A 21,067-nucleotide genomic window follows, 5' to 3' on the forward strand; every position below is an offset into this window, starting at 1 on the left:
CTTTGCAGTTACACTTCCATTGAACTTAAAGAAACTAAACTGCAAAATCGCCATTAAAATTCTGGTAACGCAGTAAACAAGGCATCCCCCACAAAATATGAAAGACAAAATGTAATAATTATTTCAACCATTTTTGCATCCTGGTAATTCATGTGGTAGAGCATGCACTATGTATTAAGGATGAGTCCTTTCTGCAGTTGCCCAAACTCGGCTACTTTATGCACTTTTATGCACTGATTTGTTTTGTGTGTAGAATCTCAATTCATAAAAGAACTGTTAGCTGTGTAGTGGTGTAAAAAGTACTTTATTTTTCTCTTAAATGTAATGAGGAGAATAAAGTAAGAAAGACAGAAATGGTAATACATGAATCAAGATAATATTGTATATGCACTGCAGTACTTGTGTAAATGTATTTAACCACTCGAATTCTGCATGGTATGTTCTTGTCTGACGTGTAAAGCTGACAGCAAACCTTTCTCTGCGCATTGTGTTGGTTTGGCTAAAAGCATCGACACAATGTTTAGCTAATACTTCCCTAATTTCAGACCATTTCAGACTGAAACAACAGCTATTATTACGAGTAATATCACTGAATGCTGTTTTGCTGAATGCTGTTAGAGTTGTTGAAGAGGACAATGGAACCAAAGTGCACTTCTCTTTAATTAATTACCCGCTTTTGTTTCTGGAGACAACACACACACACACACATACACACACACTCACAAACGCACTAGAGTTTGGTTTTTAGAGGAAAAAGGAAGAAGCGAGGGAAAGAGGAAGAGGGTAATATCAGCAGGCTATCTATCCTCTCCTCCACTGGTGCATCCCAATCCTCTTTGGAAATAACAAATGCATAAAGGAGCCACAACACAAATATATCTGCCTGGCTCAGATAGATAGGGCTATGCGAGAGTTTAATACCCTTATGTAAACCAGTAACAATCAAGCCCTAACACACACCCCCACATCACCACTAAGGGGACAATAAGGAACACGCTCTATTCTCTCTCTCCAGATATGAAGTGAGGAGTGATTGTGTGTGTGTGTGTGTGTCAGGAAGAGAAAAAACGAGAGAGGAAGACAGAGAGAGAGAGAGAGTGAGAGACTGAGCCTTTTTCTTCAGCAGATAGTGAACAATACAGTAGCCCAGATTGGTTGGCTCCCTGGTGCTCGTTGTGGTGGTTGTTGTTTCAGTAGCAGAGAGCGATACAGACCTTGACCTCGGAGACCGCAGCACGTCTGATACTCTATTTCATTCATCCCTCACCATCCAGTCTTTTGATATCTCACTCTCATCCCTCTGTGCCAATTTGTTTTTATATTTTTGCCTCCTCTCTCATCCTCCCTCTGCTCTTTTTTCTTCCCTCGCTAAAACTGACGATTCAGTAGACAAAGCGAGGAGCGACACTAAAACCGAAGAGCCCATTTGTCTCAAGAAAACACTGCCACTGACAAGAAATCCAAACAGAGAAAATACTAGAGGGCTGACACATCTATCAAATTAATTTGTATAAAATATGATGCACATATGTCAGGTTTACTTTCTATGGGATGCGCAGGAAAAGTTATGTTTACGCTATATTGTGAGTTTTGAAATGAAATATGAGATGATTTTGCATCCTTCTCTAACTACTCACACACAGATTTTGACCAGGAAAGGAAAAAGGTGGATCAATATAATTAGTATGCCTTGCATGTGTGTGTATATGTGTGTGTTTGAGTGGGGGTAGTATAGACAGGAGTTAGGATAGCAAAGGTTAATATCATACATCAGCTGCCATCTGCATAGGTCTCTGAAGGAGAAAAACACTCTTTGTCTCTGCTCTCAGTGGGGTTGATCGCTGTAAGATTATACACCGGCTGACATTTCACACTTGCTCGATGGAGAAAAATTTGGACACTTTATTTTAGAGGTGTGGAGAGGGCAGCTATAACAGCTCAGCAATTTAACACAGTCTTTCCAGCAGCGCTAATCCATCTCTGTGCTACGGGATATACATTGTGATATTTAAGACATTTGTTAACAATGTTTCAAATAACCACTTTTGGCAAGTCAAAACGTCTTTTCTTGTCTTTCAAACAAAACTTCACAGAGAGCCTCCTAATGTTAGCAGCTTCTGCAGACATTCAAAGATTTTTTTTATTTTTAATCAAAGCATAACAAGTAGCTGTGAGAGTAGCACTGGTCTCAAAGATGTAAAGAATCTGTCTTTTGACTGCAAGCTCAGCGAGACATGATCAACATCTGTAAACCAAGCACACAGAGAAAGTGAAACCCAATGCAGTGCAGAGACAAACAGACAGACAGAGCAGAGTGTGGTGTGTGTGTGTGTGTGTGTGTGTATACATTTATATGTGTATGTTCATTGCCGTTAATGTCTACACCGGCCATACCTGATAGCACACACAAATTGCCGTTTGCGTGTGCACGTGTCTTTGTGATCGCGTGTGCGAAGGCAGGCCTTGAAGTTCTCCTTGATCATCAAGCTTAATGCTGCACTCTCTCAGCCATATAAGACCCTGCAAAGGAAACCATCAAATATTTATACAACATTATCCCTGATCCTATAGCCTGCAAGTAAAGAAAACACACTGCTGACTTTCGCTACATTACGTAGACTCAAGATTCAAGTTCAGGTTTTGCTTTGGAGTAGCTGCAGATTCACTGCTTCTCATCCACAAGCAGGTTTTCTAGAAAACTCAACAGGTTGGTGCCAACAACCCAGTGGGTGAATTATACAGCAAAAAAAAAAAAAAAAAAAGCACAGTCACAAATACTGTTTACAGCTCTCACCGCAGGATTTGCGGCAGTTTTTGATATAGTGATTGAGAGGGAGGATGGTGGAAAAATACAGAAAGAGAAAGCGAGAGAGTATTAATTCTGCATCCCAGACGCTGAATGGCTGCTGTTGTTCTGAAGGCTGTTTTATGGAGCAGCCACAGCCTGATCTCTGCGTGGTTTTCTCCCTGATTGATTGCCCTGGCCTGAGGCTCCTCGGAGTGCGCTGCATTTTGTCTGAGTGTTTACTGGAATTTTAGGAGGATAAAAATCACAGCCTCAGCTATCACACTGCAGAGGCAGAGTGGCAAATACAAACAACAGGAAAGGCACAGGAAGCCCACACAGACAGACAAATGGGGACACAGAGGGAGGGACATAAGAGGATGTGTAGCATAAAGATGCACACGTAGTATCATCAACAGAAGCAATTAAAATACATTTGTTAAAAGCATACATTTTGGCATACATGCATACAGTCTGGTTTTCGCTCTGGGATCAATACAATTCAGAGCATTTTTATTTAAGCCAGTAGTTCTCAAACTGCAAAGCTGAAAATATTTTTTTATTGATAAAGATTTGGCTGACCTGAATCTTAACCACCTTGCTAGCATGTGACCACTGTTGTTTCTTAATAGTCTCCAAACAAATTATATTCACGGCCGACGTTTTGACTCATCGTGGCAGGAAAATCACAGGTGCAACTAATAACTCTAACGAGGGTCCGTTTCAGCAATCATTGCAGAGCAAAGCAGCAATTAGTGATGTTATTGGTAACACCTGTGTTTAATAAGTCATAATGCTGTGAGAAGGGACTATTTAAATTTAGCTTGACTTCACATTTTTACCTTGGTGATGTGCGCTCTGCTCATCAGAATGCAAGATATGCTACGTAAAATATGTTCAAACTCAGAGAAGTCATTTTTAAATTTAAAGTAACGGTGCATTTCATTTGGTCGCCTGAGGAGGAAGTCTGCGAATGAGACTAAACATGGCGTGAATAAAGCTTGAACATGTTACCTCATCTGTGAACATTTCAGTGTGAGTAAGGTCAGATTTTCATCAGCAATGGTGGTTGCTTAACAACGAAAAACAAAAACAAGACAACTCCCATGATCCCTTGCTACTTCACAACATCATCAAACTACGTCTTTAGTTTTGATTGAGAGGCAGAAATGACACACTATGTGTTTAACTGGTTTCATTAGGCACAACTGTATGTAATGTAATTCTATATTTGCGAAGCTTAAAATCCATAGTTTGGGGTCGTGGTGCTGTCATAACACCATGACTAGAGACACGTCTTAATACAAATTAATACTACAATGAAAAATGTATCCAATGTGTGTTTTGGACTTGAATCAATAACTCTCTGACACAGTGTCAACAAAACTGAACATTTATAGGCTGAACCGCAGCAGGTTATGTTGTATTATCAATGGCAAGCTTTGAAAATAACTCGGTCCCTTACAAACGTCCAGAGGGAAAGCTGAAGTGAAGGCGTACGAGCCCCTCCTCTTGCTATGATATTGGACAACAAACTGTAACAGGACAATTTGTTGCACTTTCGTTCATTGATTTCACCTCTGGCGCATTCATGTTTCAGAAATGAGGAATCAGTCAGTTACAGACGGTCAGAAATCTCCGGTGTCCCGCTCGACCGTCAGGAACGCAATTTAAACATCCCAGTTTCTGAATTCAAATATCTCAACTTTCATGTTCAGATTTTTCAGAAACGGTGCATGCAGTCACATCTACACTTATTCTGTATGGAAACGTTTTCTGTGTTTGTGTAGGTGATGAAAGCAGGAGGCTGGGCTGCTGGCGTTAGATAGGCAGTCCGACTGTGTGATGTGCTGTGGACAGGACAGCCCTTGGCTCCGTCTGTCAGCGTGTGAAGCCCCTGTGTGCAGCAGCGTGGGCCGAGCTGCTCAGGGTTCCCACTGTTGCGGACCTGTCATGGTGACAGAGACAGACTGACACGCTGTAGCACTGAGAGGTCGCCGCTTTCAATCTCTTTTTTTTTTTCATCCATCCATTCATGTTTCTCAGTTCCTCTCATTCAACCTCTCATAGTCTCTCACCTTCCTCCCTTTGTCTCGCTCCTTTTCTACAACTTTGGGTGTTTTGAAATTAATCATGTGTTTTCGATTATTTTAGTCCTTCTGCTCTCCCATTTTTAAGTCATCTCGAAAAAGTATCACAACATAGTTTTTAGTCTGTCTTATGAAACATTGCGAAAGTTTGTGGTATAAAATGAAGTGTGTCATCCCCTAACTGTTTTAGTAGCATCAGCATAAGTGTATGTGTGTGTGTGTGTGTGTGTGTGTACACTGTATCTTCAGCCCTGTGATGTGCTGTGAGAGGGGAGTTGATTGCGTAATCCTTCAAACCTCAAAATGGTGCTTGTCATATGATAATCTGCCACTCTGCAGATTACTGCTCAGATTAACAGACAATGAACACTGGGAAGGTGTGGGAGATAACGCCCCCAATTTGTGTATCTGTGTGAATATTCAGTTGTGATTGCATACGTGCAGAAATTTCTAAGTGTGTTTTCTGTGCATACTGAATTAGTCAGTGTGTTTGTATTTGTACAGTCTTGTCTGACTGTGTATGGTATGAGGGAACACACACACGCAAACACACACACACCATCTATAGCCTGTGGGGTCTTGCAGCTTATTATGAGTCCGTAGTGGGAGAGGGAGGAGAGAACAAGAGGATGACTACACTTAAGTGGCAGCAGACAGCAGAGACAGAGAGAGATTTACTTCTCTTATTCCGGCACACAGAGATTTAAAGGAGCTCAGTATGTGATTAAGTGAAACTACTTCTATAATACTATAATGCTTGAATGTCTGCTGGCAAATGTAACGATTAAGAGAGAGAGAGAGAGAGAGAAGAGTGTGTGTGTGTGTGTGTGTGTGTGGTAACATTTCCTCCCAAGAGGACTTGCCGTTACAGAGAAAATCACAGGGAATCTGTATGTGGAGATGGAGCTGTGGTTATTTCCATTTGATGAATGCCAAATTTCTCTCTGCTCATGTCTTTTTTTTCTCTCAGTGTGCCAGCTTTTTCTCCCCATCCTCATTCTGTCGACAGCCACACTGAGAGTGTGTGCATGCATGTGTGTGTGTGTGTGTGTGTGTCCATTCTCATTCTGTCAGGTTTATTTCTGTTATGTTTCTTAATTAGCTAATAAAGGTCACGGCATCTCTCAGTATGTGTGTGTGTGTGTGTGTGTGTGTGTGTTGGGGGGGCATACCCATGCAGTCATGCAAATGAAGCGGAAGGTCAGACGGATTAGTGACCGCCTCACACCACCCATATCGGGACCCGACTTTGCTGCCATACAAATACCTGCAGCTGTGAAAGCGCATCTCTGTACCAGCACACGCAGCCCCGCACACACTGGTGTAAATATGACTGCTTTACTCAACTGTAATGATGTTTGTAGGTAAACAGTGTTACTACGGTGCCAGGTTAGTGACTGGCAAATTAACAAGCCCTATTATAGGCTGTCCTCACCAGACATGTGTAAACACTGAAAAATAATGATGTCACCAGGCCTTTTTACACTGAAAAGACTGGATTACAAACTGGAGTCAGTTTGACAGATGTCATTCTTTATCAGGCAGAAGTAATAATTATTATTAAATTATCTAATTATTGAATGATTTTATAAGGATTGATCCAAAACAAAAAACATACGCTAACTGCTCTCATTTGAAAAGTGTCTCTTTTGCAGAGTGAAGCGCTCTTGTGATGCGTTTGTCTTCAGAACATGGCGTGCATAAATGTTAGTGTAGATAAGATAAGAGAGCAGGCACACATGCTCCGGTGCTGACGAAGTCGACGGTCTCGGGTTGCGGTGGATCTGTTACTAGTCTTTAGGTCTATCACCTTTCGCAGCAGAGCTTGTCTCAGTGTTCTTTAGCCCTAAATCACCAGGTTGTCTCCATGTGTGAAAGCTCTCTCTCCCTCTCTGGGTCTATAACTCAGCCTGTCTGTCTCTGCTTCTCTCTTTTCTCTCGACCATCCCACTTACTCCACCTCTCCCATAACTCACCGGGTCTCTCTCCATGCTCGCTCACGCCTCTCTCAGAGCCATTCATGATTATATCTTTGTAACACTCCTCTTTCTCTCTTCCAGTCTTTACCCCTTCCATTTCGCATCTTAGTTCTCTCTCTTTATTTTTCAAAATAATTTTCCAATCCATTTTTGACATAGTATCAATGCTCTGAGTCATCGCACAACACACACACACACCTTCTTGTTGTGCATCTCTTCCAAATCCCACCATTCATCCATTTCTCTCTGGTGGGAGGCTGTCTGGCTGCCTGCCTGACTTACAGCCGGCAGAGTGATGGACACGGGGTGAGACCCAGTGCAGTGCACCCCTCTACAACACAGCACAACAGAGACCAGGCACTACTGTATAACACTGCACTGAATACAAAATGATGCAGGAAGGAGGATGATAGACAAAATAGAACTCAAGTGGAGAGAGCATGATAAACAGCGCATCACTCTAGGGGAGCATTCTCAGTCTTTGAGCTCATTATGTTCATGAGCGAAGATAAACGCAGGCGCATATCAGCCTGAGTGGAAACTCTAATAACGTAGATGTGAATTAATGCCAAACTTTCTCACGCATGATGAAAACAGATGTGGATAAATACACCTACTATCTAGAGTCGCAGGCTGTTTGGCCCGCAGCATTAAAAGTGCAGCTAAGAGCGAGTCAAACTCTGTCAGTGGCATATCTTCAGCTGAGCAGACCTTCATAGGAGATGATAGAGAGAATGGGACTTTCTTTGTTTAGATCCTTTCCTCCTCCACCACCTCCTCCTCGTACTCCTCCTCCTCTTCTCTTTCACTCAGCATTTACCCAGAATCTAGCTGCTGTTTCGAACATGCGCTCCGAGCCTGAGCTGCCCCAAAGTAAAAAAAAAAAAAAAGAAACACAAAACAAAAAAGAAACAAAAAAACATTATTCTGCAAAACCTTCTCAAGAGAAGACACACATACATATAATAAAAAATGCAAACACTGCTCAAGGGATGGACTTTACAGACCTCGAACAGAGCATCGAACCTTTCTCTGCCTTCAAACGTCCAGTGTTTTTACCTCTACTCATGAGATTGGAAGTCCCATCTCTTTCTGCATGTAAATTTTCATCCTTTCATCTTTGAATATGCCAGTTACTTCACACCTGCCTTAAACCAAAAGTCAACCCTTTCCGACAGCCCTCTATGACTTTGTCTGTCCTCTCACGATTTTCTAAATGCAAACATATTTCCTGTCTACTGAATGTCTCTATAGGCCCCTGGGGGCCGTGAGATTTAAAGCTGTTTTCAGAGGAGTTTAAAAAGGTCCAATCGATAATCACCAAAAGTGCCTCCGCCATCCGCAGAATTACAATAACATGCATTTAAATGACAGAGCTCAATATCTGTATCTGCTGTATATCACTGCTAGTCATGACTCATACTGCAGGCCCGGCTGAGCTGTACACTTCAGGTTCATGTTGAAGCTGGAGTCAGTAATGCTGGAGGAACCTGTAAGAGTAGCTAGATTTTTTTTTTACCAACCAAAAAAATCCCATCCCCTCCTTTCGGTCCTCCCTCCAATGCCGGTCCCCTAAAATGCACAAACATATGCTCTCTGCTTGCTGCTGCATGCCATGAGAGAGCATTCCTCAAATGTAAACATGGCAAATTCTCAAAACAAAACAAACCGGATAAAGTACATTCCAACATAAACACAAGAACCATGGCATCGCTTTTACAGACGCTTCATATTAATGTTTTTCTACATTTGTCTTTCATGTCTGGCTTTGTTTAGCTGTATAAACTGTTATAGGTACAAGTGGAAGTGGAAACTTTAGCTGTGCTTTCTCTGTCATTCCTGTGCAACTTGCTTGTTAATAGCCTAATAGCCTTGTGGAAGACTGCAGTCATGCACAGTCACGTGTGCACGAGTAGGCTATGTAGAGACAGGCAGGTAGGCTTTTTACAAGCCAGGACCGGCCGCAGATACTGGATGCATTTCTTTATTCTGTCAGAGCCTTTGATTGATCGATTGCTGGTCGGATGTAAAGAGAATTTCAACCTATCCTAGTTTCAATATCCCGCAGAGTAAGTGGTGGGGACACCACTGTACCCACTACGAAGAATGTTTGCCTCTTGTTTTCCACAAAGACACAATGGAATATAATTATTCAATTGCTGTTTCACACTCAGGTCTGCGTTCACTACTAATAAATGCTAACAACACAGAGTGAGGCTGTATGTCATTCACTGCATTAGCTACCGTATAGTTTTGTCAGGCAGACTGCTTCTGAGTACATTACATACATTAGCAGTGCTTCCATTCTGTATCAGTCCTCTGATTACAATAAATTCTCCCTCGCATTGTAACGATGGGCTTTACAATAATGGGCCATAAATTAATACACTGCTCAGGAGCAAATGCTATTATGCTGTTAGTGTTTACAGTATACCCATGTATATATGGCCGAATTGGTGGATAATTACCATTCACAAAGGCAGTCACACAACACAACAGCCACTTACTGTCCATTTGTCACTGTGTTTGGGGAGGGGTAGTGGGGGAAGGTCTGCATTCTGATCAAGGATATCAATGCCCCAAATGCTCATTGATTAAAACAAGAGATCAATAAGTGTATCACTAGCTGTGTCTTGCTACTATTAAAATACCCCCACAGCCGGTTGGATCTCTTTTCTTTAATCTAAGAGAAAAGAAGTGCAGGTGTGAAAAGCTTATTAAGGTATAATTCACTGCTCTGTCTGTGTCATTTGGTCTTTGTGTTATCACTGAGATCATTCACACACGCACACACACACACGAGTGTGTAGAGACCCTGGGAGTGAGGGGCAAGCGAGCATGTATGTGTGCATGTGTGTTGTGGGGGTGTGTCTGTATGAAATGTACACGAGGGTGAATCTCAGTGGTGTTAATGGCTTTTTAAATGTCAGGGAAAGTCAGGGAATGATAAAAGGGAGATCTGTTATCCACTGTCCTCATGCTCACTGTGTAACACACTGCCGCTCTCACCTCACTGAGGAATCTCTCTCTCTCTCTCTCTCACTCTGTGTGTGTGTGTGTGTGTGTGTGTGTAGCAGTAGGCCAACTTCCACCCGTGCTGATGTCAGCATGATTTATGCACCAATCAGATTAGCTCTGAGAGAGAGAGAATGAGAGAAAGTGAGCAGGGAGGGGGGCGTCAGACATTACTTGCTGGTTTATTGTTGTGTTTTTCATCTTGTATTTGGTTGAAGAGGAGAAAGATGAATAAATATCATTTCAACTGATGCAGATTTGTACTGGGCCCAATATATAACAGGCATAATATTTGTTCATACCACACAGATGGACACACAGTAGCGTGTGAGAATACTCACATACTGTAGGCTGCAGTGTTGATATGTCAGGTCAGGTCACCTCATTTGACTTCATTTCATTTCAAACATCTAAGTTCATATCAAACAAAGATAAACTTTTTCATTTAAATTAATTAAACACTTTTTTTTCACATCTGTCAGATTCTTTTTTTAAACTGTGTCTTTTGTGCAATGTGTTTTTACTTGTTTGTGATGGGCAATAATGATTACCATAGAAAAAGACAGATATTAAACAGAACAAGTAATAAGACTGTGCGCATAACAAATGTATGTAAAATAATAAAATGTTTAAAATCACATTTATAAAAAAATAAAATGATCAAACTGCTATATGTTAAGAACTGCGCTCCATGTTTCTCAAAAAGAAAAAAAAAACCTTTAATCACTCATTTTGTTAGTTTTAATTACAAATATTTGGAAACAGTGTATGATCTTATGGCCACCATATAATAATAACTAATTATCAAATAAACAGATCATAAAAAATCATTATGATCCAGGTCAATAACACGCACATACAGTAACAGAGCAGTCTATCCAGACTTAGATACAGACCAGTCAATGTTTGTGCTTCCTGTAACACGCATACACACACACACACACACACACACACACACACACACACAGTGGGTGAGTGGTTTACTGTATGTCAGGTTTTCTGGCAGTCACACCACAGGCTTCTTCTGCTGGCTGACTCTGTCGCTGAGCCTCGATTTAGAGAGTAAAAAAAAGAGAGTAAAAAATCTCTTTTTTTCTTTCAGCATCCCAAATCTTCCCTTAAATCTAAATAAACCTGCACTATGAAATAAACTGTGTGTACATACCAGTGTGTGTGTGTGTGTGTGTGTTTTGCCCAGTGCCCTGGCCTGCTCTAACGGAGGGTTGAGTGATGTCACAGCAGACTGCATTTTAATAGAGAGGGAAGCAATTAGAGAGGGGACAGGGCGAGAGGTGGAGAGATGGAGGGGCTGTCTGTGTGACACACAGTACGCACAGTTCACACACACGCACACGCGCACACACACACCCACACACACACATTGCTAAGGATGAGTTAATTAACTGCACAGTGATTCACGGTACTTGTAATTAATCTCGTAGGTATGTGAGTGTGTTTTTGAGAGGTGACTCTTCTCCCTCCCATTTATAACACACACACAGACACACACACACACACATTTCTATTTTACAAACCGGTCTCTCTCAATGATGCTTCACAAAAATCAACTTCTTGTTAACCACCATCTCATGGCTGCTGTTATTGTTAGCATCTTCAGGTTAATTAGGTTTTTACTCCATATTCTTGTACTTAATTTTATTTATTGCTCATTAAATTTAGTGTAACTTCATTTATTGAGCTTTATCTTTTACTTCAGGTGCAATAATACAATGCCTTATTTTTATTTTATGTAGCTCCTCTGCCTCGTGTCTCTTGCATACACGCCACAGGGTGTCCGTGCAGAAGAGAGTAAAGAACTTTACAGCATATAAAGGTTGGATGAATTGTAAATTAACATATTTTTAAGACTTTTAAAAGACACATTGTGCGTGTGTAACTTTCAGTGGCCACAGGGGAGTTGTATCTCACAGAACAGACAGTAAAACAGTGGGAACTCACATTATGCAGATAAATAATATGACAGAAGTGAAGCTATGAGGTCATGGAGCAGTTTCAGCACTGTGTGTTTTGGCTTTGTTTCTTATTTGGCTAAAAGGCTTTTCACCCAAAAAGCCCCAATTAGGGAGAGAGACAGGGAGAAAATGCACCGGGTGATTTTATTTTTTATTTACCTTATAGTACTTACATCATGCCCCTGCAGAAAAGGCTTTTTATTCCTCATAAGAGCTCTTAGTACATTCCTTTCCTTTTTCCTTTTCTTTTTTTTTTTTTTTTTTTTTTTGGATCGGTCCAGTTGAAAAATTATGCGTATTAATCTTGGCCTCCTCTACCCATGATCCTTTGCATTCATTAGCATGAGCGGGAGTGGTGGAGCAATCACATTTGGAAATTAAACAAATAAAAAAGTTGAAGATAGCTGAGTGAGTGATGAGGCGAGCCAATTGGTAGCAGCATAAATCTCCAGCTGTCACTGCCCCGCCTCTTCCTACACACATTCGGATATTGTTATGATTTTACCGTGTTTGCATATATGAGTCTAATTTATTAGAATCAAACACCATCAGGCTTATTTACAAGCAGGTTCTGGTCTGCTGCCAATAAGCCCATTAAGTGCATTGTTGGAGAGAGGTTATATGATCAAATACACAATAGTAACTGTGAGTGGAGAGAGGCCGGAGCGTTTCTCAATGAGGTGATTATCTGCGTGCGGGTTATTGTGCTATTTCAGCATGACAAGCAAATCTGCATCACACCGTCAATCACAGTGTCTGCTGTCAGAGAAGTCAGGTGTGAAAATAATAACACTCGAAGATGAAGGAAGAAAAACAAGGAGAAATAGTATTTGTGTTTGAGAGAAAGAGATAGAAAGATTACATTTTCTTTTTTTTAAGAAAACGTAATATTAATGGGTGCAGATGGGCCCAGTTAGAGGACAAGAGAAACTCCATCTTTTTCACTCTATCAATTATTTCTTCCTTGGTTTCCTTCTGCTCTCTGTCAATGTCGAGGCTAGTATTTTTCAGAATACAGCCGAGCATGCTAATCCTCTGCATGTACACGAGCTGGATGGATGTTTGAGTGCAAGCAGTGCTGGATAACAAAACTAAACTCTTTTGAGGTAATGACCAAAATGGCTCTGTGACACTGAGCATTAAATAAAACTGTCATGCTTCAGAAATCCGGGCACATTTGTAGCATCAGTTTGTTCTTGATTTGAATCATCATTTTTGCAGTTGTAGACTAGTAAATGTAGCTTCTTATGTGAGAAAATTAACACTTGAGAAGTTTTGCCTTGCTAATCATTTAAGTGCTGAAACTAAGCTAACACACTGGTTAACCTATTGAAAGCTTTAAACAGTATCCTTCCTCTATTTTAATTAGTTTAATTAACTCTCTCACACCTGCCCTCAAGAAATCTTACAAACATGCCCATGACTATACACTCACAACGCGTGTACACACACACACACACACACACATAAACACACTAACTGACAAAAAAGCGACAGAGAGAACAGGGGTCCGGGGCTAAGTAAGCGGTGCACCAGGTTATGCGTCATTTACTGCAGCTCAATAACAACCTTTCTCTCCGCCCGACACACCTGGTCACACAAAATGACACTCGCTGTCCTCTGCGAACACACACCACACACACACTCACGTACACACACAGACAACATATCTCCTTTCACCCTACGGTGGCCTTAACCAGACACATTACATCCCCACTCTACTATCTGCTTGTGACAGATGTATTTATGTAATGGTTTTGATAGGTATTGATTCACACGGCGGAGCCAGTTAAGAAAGAGAGAAAAATGAGATTTCAAAATCAACATGGCTGAGGGGTGCAGGGGCGGGCGGTGTGGACATGATGACTAACAAGACGAGTGACACAGACAGAAAAGGTGTGCGAGAGAAAGACGTGTGTGGAGAGGAGAGAGGTCAGCAGTGACGGAAAAACATCTAGAGGATGAAGCTCACATGGGAAGCACACACAAAAGCGCTGAAAACGTGTGTGTGCGTGTGTGTGTGTGTGTGTGACCTTGGCTTGGCCCGGTGGTAAAGTGGGGCGTCAGGAGAGTCAGTGTGAGAGCAGCCAAGCGTTCTCCCCCAGATTAGCAGGTTTTATTACTGCCACCAACCACGGGCCTGACAAATCCTCTTATTTCATTTTGCCTTCCTTTACCTCTGCCTTGCTCTTTCTCTTTTCCTCACTCTTTTTTATTTCCCTAACACCCGCCTCCCCTCTTTTCTCCCGTCTTTGCGGTAGCTTTGCATGCCTCACCTTGCACTCCACTTTGCTCATTCTCAGTTTTCCCCCACAGTGTAACAGCCCTATTTCCTCTGTCTTTTTCTCATCATTTTCTTTCCATCCTCCGTACTGCTCTGCCCATACCTATATCCCTTTATTTCCTACCTTCCTCGACTCCACCTCTTGCTCCACTCCTCTCTTTATCTCTCCCCCATCTCCCTCCCTCTCTATAGTGTGATGAATCTGTAGACAGGGGCTAATAATTGTACTTCAGCACAAGTGCTCATTTTTCTTTGTGTTTGAAAGCTGTGACAGGCAGGAGCTCTTTTTCCTCTACCCCCTCGTCCCTCCTCTTTCTCTCTCTCTCTTTTCTTTCTATCTTCACACAATGGGTGAGTAAAATAACTCAGGGTTTACAAGGTCACGCTGTCTAGCAGTGAGGACACACTGGGGACTTGGGGCTGGAAGGATTTCCTCAAAGGTGCCGTGTTGAGACTTCAATAAAAAACAGAGAAAGTTATAGATTGCACGAGCAGATCTACAGGGGGAAATAAGTGCATTTGATAGTGAAGAGGCTCACTGAATCACGGCTATCCGGATCCAAACGTTATCAATTCTGCTTCTAAGATTGTTTATAAAAGAGCACACAAAAGACTGAAGTGGAGAAGTGGTGGACTTTGTCGCACGTGCCAACAACTCCAACATCTCCACATTACACAACTTTCACCATTTGCAAAGAGAGAACTACTTAAAACGATATGCTTCCCGTCATCTAAAACATTCACATCTTATTTGCAGTGTGTTCCTGAGCAGCATGTTGTTTTAAGAGCGTGCCGAAGGAGGTTTATTTTAGTGCTACTGGTTGGCTGCAGCGGGAAATGCATCCAGCACAGCGAGACGGAGCAGCACTACTGCACTGTTTACCTATAAAACCTCATGCACACCCACACACACAGAAAAGCTGTAGTGGTTGTGTCATCCTTTAAGTGAATAAAAATTACTTTTTTTTCTTAAGAAAAAAAAAGGCAAAACAAGACTTATAAGATAAAGAAAGAAGAGAGTTTTTGTTATTAAGTGAAAAGGAGTCTTGGAGAACGATCAGCTAATGTTTCTCCTTAATAAAAAAATATATAAACTAAAAAAAAAAGCTGTCTGCAAGCAAAAGACGTGCAGATATTGAAAAGAAATCATATTTTCATCGACTCTACAGTGGTACTTTATGAAAATTGATCAGCAGTTTTAATCACAATGTCATCTTCAAACGAAGGGAAGCGAGCAGAGGGGGAGGGAGGAGCGAACAGAGAGCAAGACTTTATTGCCTGCTGTAGTTAGATGGTAAATTTCCTCCTGGCAGATATTTATTGAGTTAGTTGAGTCTAGAGAGAGCTTTAACATTGATTGTGATCATTAAATATATCCGCTCGAAATGGCAACATGGCATTCCCTCAGTCAATGGAGCCAATAGGAGCAGAACAAAGGCATAATCAAATCAATCCTCTCATAATTATTCTTTGAGAGGTGAAATTAATCACAAGAAGAAATAAAAACAATAATGGAAAATGAAATGATCAGTCGTAAACAATTACTGCCCAAATTGAAATAAACTCAGTGAAGGGAAAAAAAATCAACTGTAAATTCAAGTAATTAAAATAACATTCTAACGTATATCGGTTATTTGGTTTACAACAGCTTTCAGTTATCATTATGTCTTGTACTGTTGTTATAAGAGAGAGATAAAGAGACAGAGAAATGAAGAGAGACAGACAAAGTGTGTGTGTGTGTGTGTGTGTGTGTGTGCACTGCCTTGTGGGGTCAAAGGATCAAGGTCCTACTCTTGTGAGAGCCCTGCTTCTCTCTCCTCCCTTCTCGCCCAGAGGAAGTGTAGTATATTGATTAGCTATCAGATGATTCCGATAGAGCCTGATCGATAGGACTTTGTATGAAAGCCAGGCAGGACCCTCCCTCCTCACTCAGGCGCGCACCCACGGATTGGACACAGCACTGCACAGCTGCACGGACGTCTGGTTGTTGTTTGTTGTTCCCTTGAAGATTCTCCTGTGTGTCTCGGGCCCACCCCTCCAATCGACGTCTTCCTCAAACGCTCCAACTGTTTTCTTGAGCTCCACTTTCATAGAGTTGTCACTGATGAGCTAAACCTGCGAGCTTGGCTGAACACAGGGATGTCTCACAAAATTATCTGGGTGTACGTGTGGGTGTATGTGCATTGGTTAAAAGGTTGTTTTGACTTCAGCTACCAATAGCACATTAAATAGTACAGTAAAACTTTGAGTACAGAACTTGCAGCTGTAGAGAGGAGAAGAGGAGGTTTATGAGTCAAATTAGTGTGTTTAAAGCATGCAGGAATTAGTCAGTTCTTGGTAAAAAGCCTCAAACATTTGACATTATTCTTATTTTTATTTTATTCCCAAACTCAGACCTTCTCCTTTAGGTGGAGGAGAGAGAGAGCGCACATTCTATCAGTTGGAAATAAATGCTTGTGAGACTGCAATAAAATAACCATCTTAGAAGATATTTTCCTTTGAGTGAAATGATATTTCAATAGCAGTGATACGTGACACAATGAAGAAGTCAGACCCAACTTGACAGGCCAGATGAGGCAGAAAGTGTCATTCAGTGTATCTGATGGCAGCACAGTTAAACAGGAAGTCTACCACTTAAAGCTACAAACACAGCAGTGCTGACTAACTAACCAAATAAGCCTCTGGGGTCTATAACAGACATCAGGAAACTTAACAGCTGGCATGCTGACTGACTGGGAAATACTTCTACTCAAAGCTGAAGCTGGGGCGGACACCGAGGAAGGGAATGTCTTATGCCTCTCGTGGACTGCAAAGACTGAACACACATGAAGAAAATATGCTCTATAACAAACTAACAAGCAAGCAAATATTCAAGGATCCTAAATTTTCCCCGGATATTTCACTGGTGATGGAGCCACAGTGCCCTGAATGAGTCAGAGCCTGATCAGCACCAAGGACAGCAGCAGGACGAATGCTTTGTTATTGTCAATTTTTAAAAAAAAATAAAACATTTCAGCTGTGGTGTTTTCTCCTAGTATGGCCATCGCAAAATCACTGAGTATGTAATAGGAAATGCCTTCTGGGGTCACAGTGTTACACTGCAACTAAACACAGACGTGCTGATTTAGAAGACAGACATACTTTGGGCAGTTAATTAAAATTCTCTTTTTGCTTGTTTCACTTGTTTTTTCACAGAGTCTCTTGCTGGGAATATATGAGACACCAACAGCTCTCACAGAGTATGTGTGTGTATGTGTTATATGTGTGTGTGTGTGTGCGTGCTGTGTCTCTGTTCCAGGTATGTCCTGTACTGTGAAAGGACAGTGATAAGACACCTGTACTCTGGCTGCAGTACAGATTATAACAGGGCAGGACACCCGTATCAGTTTATGCACAGGCCACATCTGTGTGAAGGAACGGCATGTTTGTGGCTGAATGCGTGAGTGTGTGTCTGTTCTCTTATATTTGAGGCTGAAAAGTAGTAAGAGGAGAGAGAAAGAGAGCGACATTGTAAGACGGGAAAGGGAAGAAGAAAAGCAATCGTGAACTGCGGTGTGTTTGTCTTTGTGTGGGCCACATAAAAGAAGATAAACACTACTGCTGCTCCTCTGATTGGAGGAACGATACCATCATTCAGCTGATGATCCATGCCTGAGAGTGCAGGTCATCTGTGGGATCAGCTGCTCGATCTGCTCCTTGCACACAGATCTGACATCAAGCATATGAACAATGCAGAGAAAAAGATTTTATTAAATGTCTCATCATATACACTGCGTGATGCTGATGACTCTTAGCTGACTTAGTCTTTCTTCCCTTCAGTCCTACTTAGTCAGACTTTGGTGTTGCTCACTTCTCAGCTCCCTACACAAACATCTCCCCCTAATGGCCTGCAAATGAATGGGCTTCCACTTTTCCACTTTCTGCATCTGAAAGAATTTCACGCAAATGATACTGAGAAACTTTAAGTTTTATTAAACGTTTCTTGTTAATTTGTATTTTTTTGTTTTGTTTTGTTTTTTACAGATATCACGACCCTGGAATGCTGATGTTTCAAGAGCAACCTACGGCACCCAGACTGCCATAAAGCACAATGTCTCAAAAGTGTCCCTGCAGCGGCTTCCAGGCAACCAATCTACAGCAAACCCAAGGCCAAGAGTTCAATATTAAAACCATGATGACAAAACAGTAACAGGAGACTGAAATCACTTGTGTTCTTCTGCTCCAACAAGGGAAGAAACTGAGAAATTAAAGATCCTGGAGTCCTGGAAATGAGATTCTCCACTATCTTTATTTGCTATTCAAACGGACACGATCATCGCAGAAATACCTCCAAATTGTAATTCAGTGTCGCCGGAGTTTAGACTATTAATACGTAGGTTGAGTCAAATAGCAAACAGAAAAAATATGACGTCCACACCCCTTTAGCACATGCCCAGATCAGGATATTGTAAATATATGTACAGAGAACGAATAGGGACATTGATAAGAAATAAAATTATTGCAGAATAATGTATATACCCATATGAATCATACCTCTAGTGTGTTTATGTATCCATGAGTGTCACATGCCCTTCGCTCCTTATTTCTTCCTTTCCCAAAAAGAGTTAGCACAAAGATAAACCAACGCGCTCTGTATCTTGATATGATACATCAACATCTATGTAGAACTAGACAAGACGATACTGAATATGCAGACATTAACTGGGAAGACATATCGCTGGAAACAGACTGTATGATTGTTAAGCAACCCTGTTTTGTTAACAAGACAGGTCATTAGCTTCTTTGAACTTTGTTCTTTAAAATAGACAGTTGAGAAATGGAGAAGACTTGAGAGAGTTACAAAAAGAGAAAAAACTAACTTTAAGAGATCCCTGAATTCGTCCCGAATCTTCTCCCATCCCCCACCTCCCACTGTAATCTACCACAGCAGAGCTGAACACAATTCAAACTTTGATTTATTCAATAGAGTGTATATGAAACCTGTACTGTATATGTACTATGTTTTAGCCCCCGTAGTGGTGTGACATATCCAGATGGACTTCTGTGGTTTGGCAGCTCTCTTCTATTGTACAGTCGGAGTAAAGTTTCTCTTTATTCAGTTCATACTTAATTGGACATCAACATGACCTTCAATCCTTTCTCTTTGATTCCTGTTTGGCCAGTCCTCCTCCTCCGTTCATCAGAGGGCCTGTATGCCTGCAGACCTCTCGGCAACCAGCCGCTCGCTCAGCTCCCACAGGCTGGCAGCGCTGCTCTGGTCCTGAGCCTGGATGGACGGCAGGCAGCGGAAGCAGTTGTTGAAGTACATGCCGCCTAACCCCTCCAGCTCCGGAGCCACGGCGCAGTACACCGTGGTGGCTGCCCCTTGTTGCTGTGGACAGAGAAATACACAGAGAGATACGATTCACTGAGCGAATCATGAGACTGAGACAACGAGACGGCGTCAGCCTGCAAGAGGAGACGAAAAACCGAGAACTCATTTACTGACACACAGACATTAGGACATGTCCTGCCTGTCCAGAGAAAAAGAGAGGGGACGAACAGTGGACACCAACTGCATCCCTATGTCCTCTGTGAGACACACACATCTACAATACACCCATACACAGGCAGACAAAAAAAAAGAGACAGCAGGGAAGAGCGTCAACAGGAAAAATGAAAAAAAGAAAAAAAAGAAAGACTCCACATGCTGTCTCTCCCCTCTCCCTGCAGCCCACGATGACTGGGTCATATCACCGTGGAAATAGCATAACCCCAAACTGTACATATATTTATATACATATTTATTTATTTATTTCTCTACCCAGTGTGTACAGGACCTCTGGCCATATGGGACCATGTGAATGCTACAGATGTACAGACTCACAGTGGAGAAAGTGAGAACATGGACAAGAAAATTACACCAGCTCCTGTTTGGATGGGAACCACCAGGGAAACCACAGCTTTTATGTATACTGTAAAAGAGCAGGTTTTAATTCCATGGTAATGAATATGTATATTTTCACATGATATGTATATGGGCTCAGCCAGGCTTTCAAAGTTGACAATAATCACGGGAAATGATGCAAGTACAATTCTGCACGGAAGTGTTTAAATCAAAAGTTGTCGGTTACAGACAGAAGTGATATTTTCACATAGACAAAACACACAAGACCACACACACATTCAAACACAAATACACAGACACACACACACACCACAAGGCGTCTCCTCTGACTCTCTCTTAGTAAGTCTGCTCTCATTTTTTTAAGGCAAATCTGAAAATCACTCAAGTTTCAACCCAGACACTGACTCTGTTTCATGTCGTCTCAAGCTGTGACGCGCTGCAAAAGTAACACTGGGTCGTTTGAACGCAACCTGCTAAGTTCTGCTAATACACCCTGTCCCATCAGTCAGTAATTAGTAGGGATATTCTTGGGGGAGGGAGATTTCAGTGACATTTGAAAATGAAAGTTGAAACTGCAACAGAATAAACACGTCAGAGAGAATTACACACATAACCCAACTGCTCAAAGAGGGATCTTTCATGTTGCAGCCCGGCTAAAAGCTGCTGTGACAGCTTCAGCGCAAACTCCGGGGCTGGAGACGACTTCTATATGGCCACATGAAATGGCTCGCCTCTTTATCTCCCAATGAGAGGCAGCGAGGGTGGAGGGAGGGGGAGGTGGGGTGCACTGATGTGAAGACCGAGGACTAATGTTTAGCACAGAGCTCTGGCACACAGTGAGACAACCCCATATACACAGCAGTGAAACACAGGCAAGACACACAAACACAGACATATATGCATAATGAAGCCACATTACATGCCAACTGTCTGAACAGCTTCCCAAAGCAGCTGTGAGACCAACACACATGAAGTGGAAAGATCCATTGAGTTCTGAAGCACTTACACTTTCACATGTAAGTACAAAAATATGCATAGAAATGCAAATGCTTTG

At 41.8% G+C, this 21,067-nt stretch overlaps 2 protein-coding genes across 2 annotated transcripts in view; one reads left to right on the forward strand and one right to left on the reverse strand.

The window, feature by feature from the left end:
- Window positions 1-18,281, forward strand: part of LOC124062262 (transcription factor Maf-like) — a 43,673-nt gene extending 25,392 nt beyond the window's left edge. The window contains exon 3 of the mRNA XM_046394903.1: window positions 18,150-18,281. The gene's annotated coding sequence lies outside the window, so the exon portion shown is untranslated. The remainder of the gene's footprint in view (window positions 1-18,149) is intronic.
- Window positions 18,282-19,305: 1,024 nt separating this feature from the next.
- The window catches only part of wwox (WW domain containing oxidoreductase), a 122,109-nt gene continuing 120,347 nt past the window's right edge, over window positions 19,306-21,067 (reverse strand). The window contains exon 9 of the mRNA XM_046394902.1: window positions 19,306-19,497. Coding sequence (XP_046250858.1) covers window positions 19,306-19,497 — 192 coding nt within the window. The remainder of the gene's footprint in view (window positions 19,498-21,067) is intronic.

This window comes from Scatophagus argus, chromosome 7 (assembly GCF_020382885.2).
Source record: "Scatophagus argus isolate fScaArg1 chromosome 7, fScaArg1.pri, whole genome shotgun sequence".
Taxonomy (NCBI): Eukaryota; Metazoa; Chordata; class Actinopteri; family Scatophagidae; genus Scatophagus; species Scatophagus argus.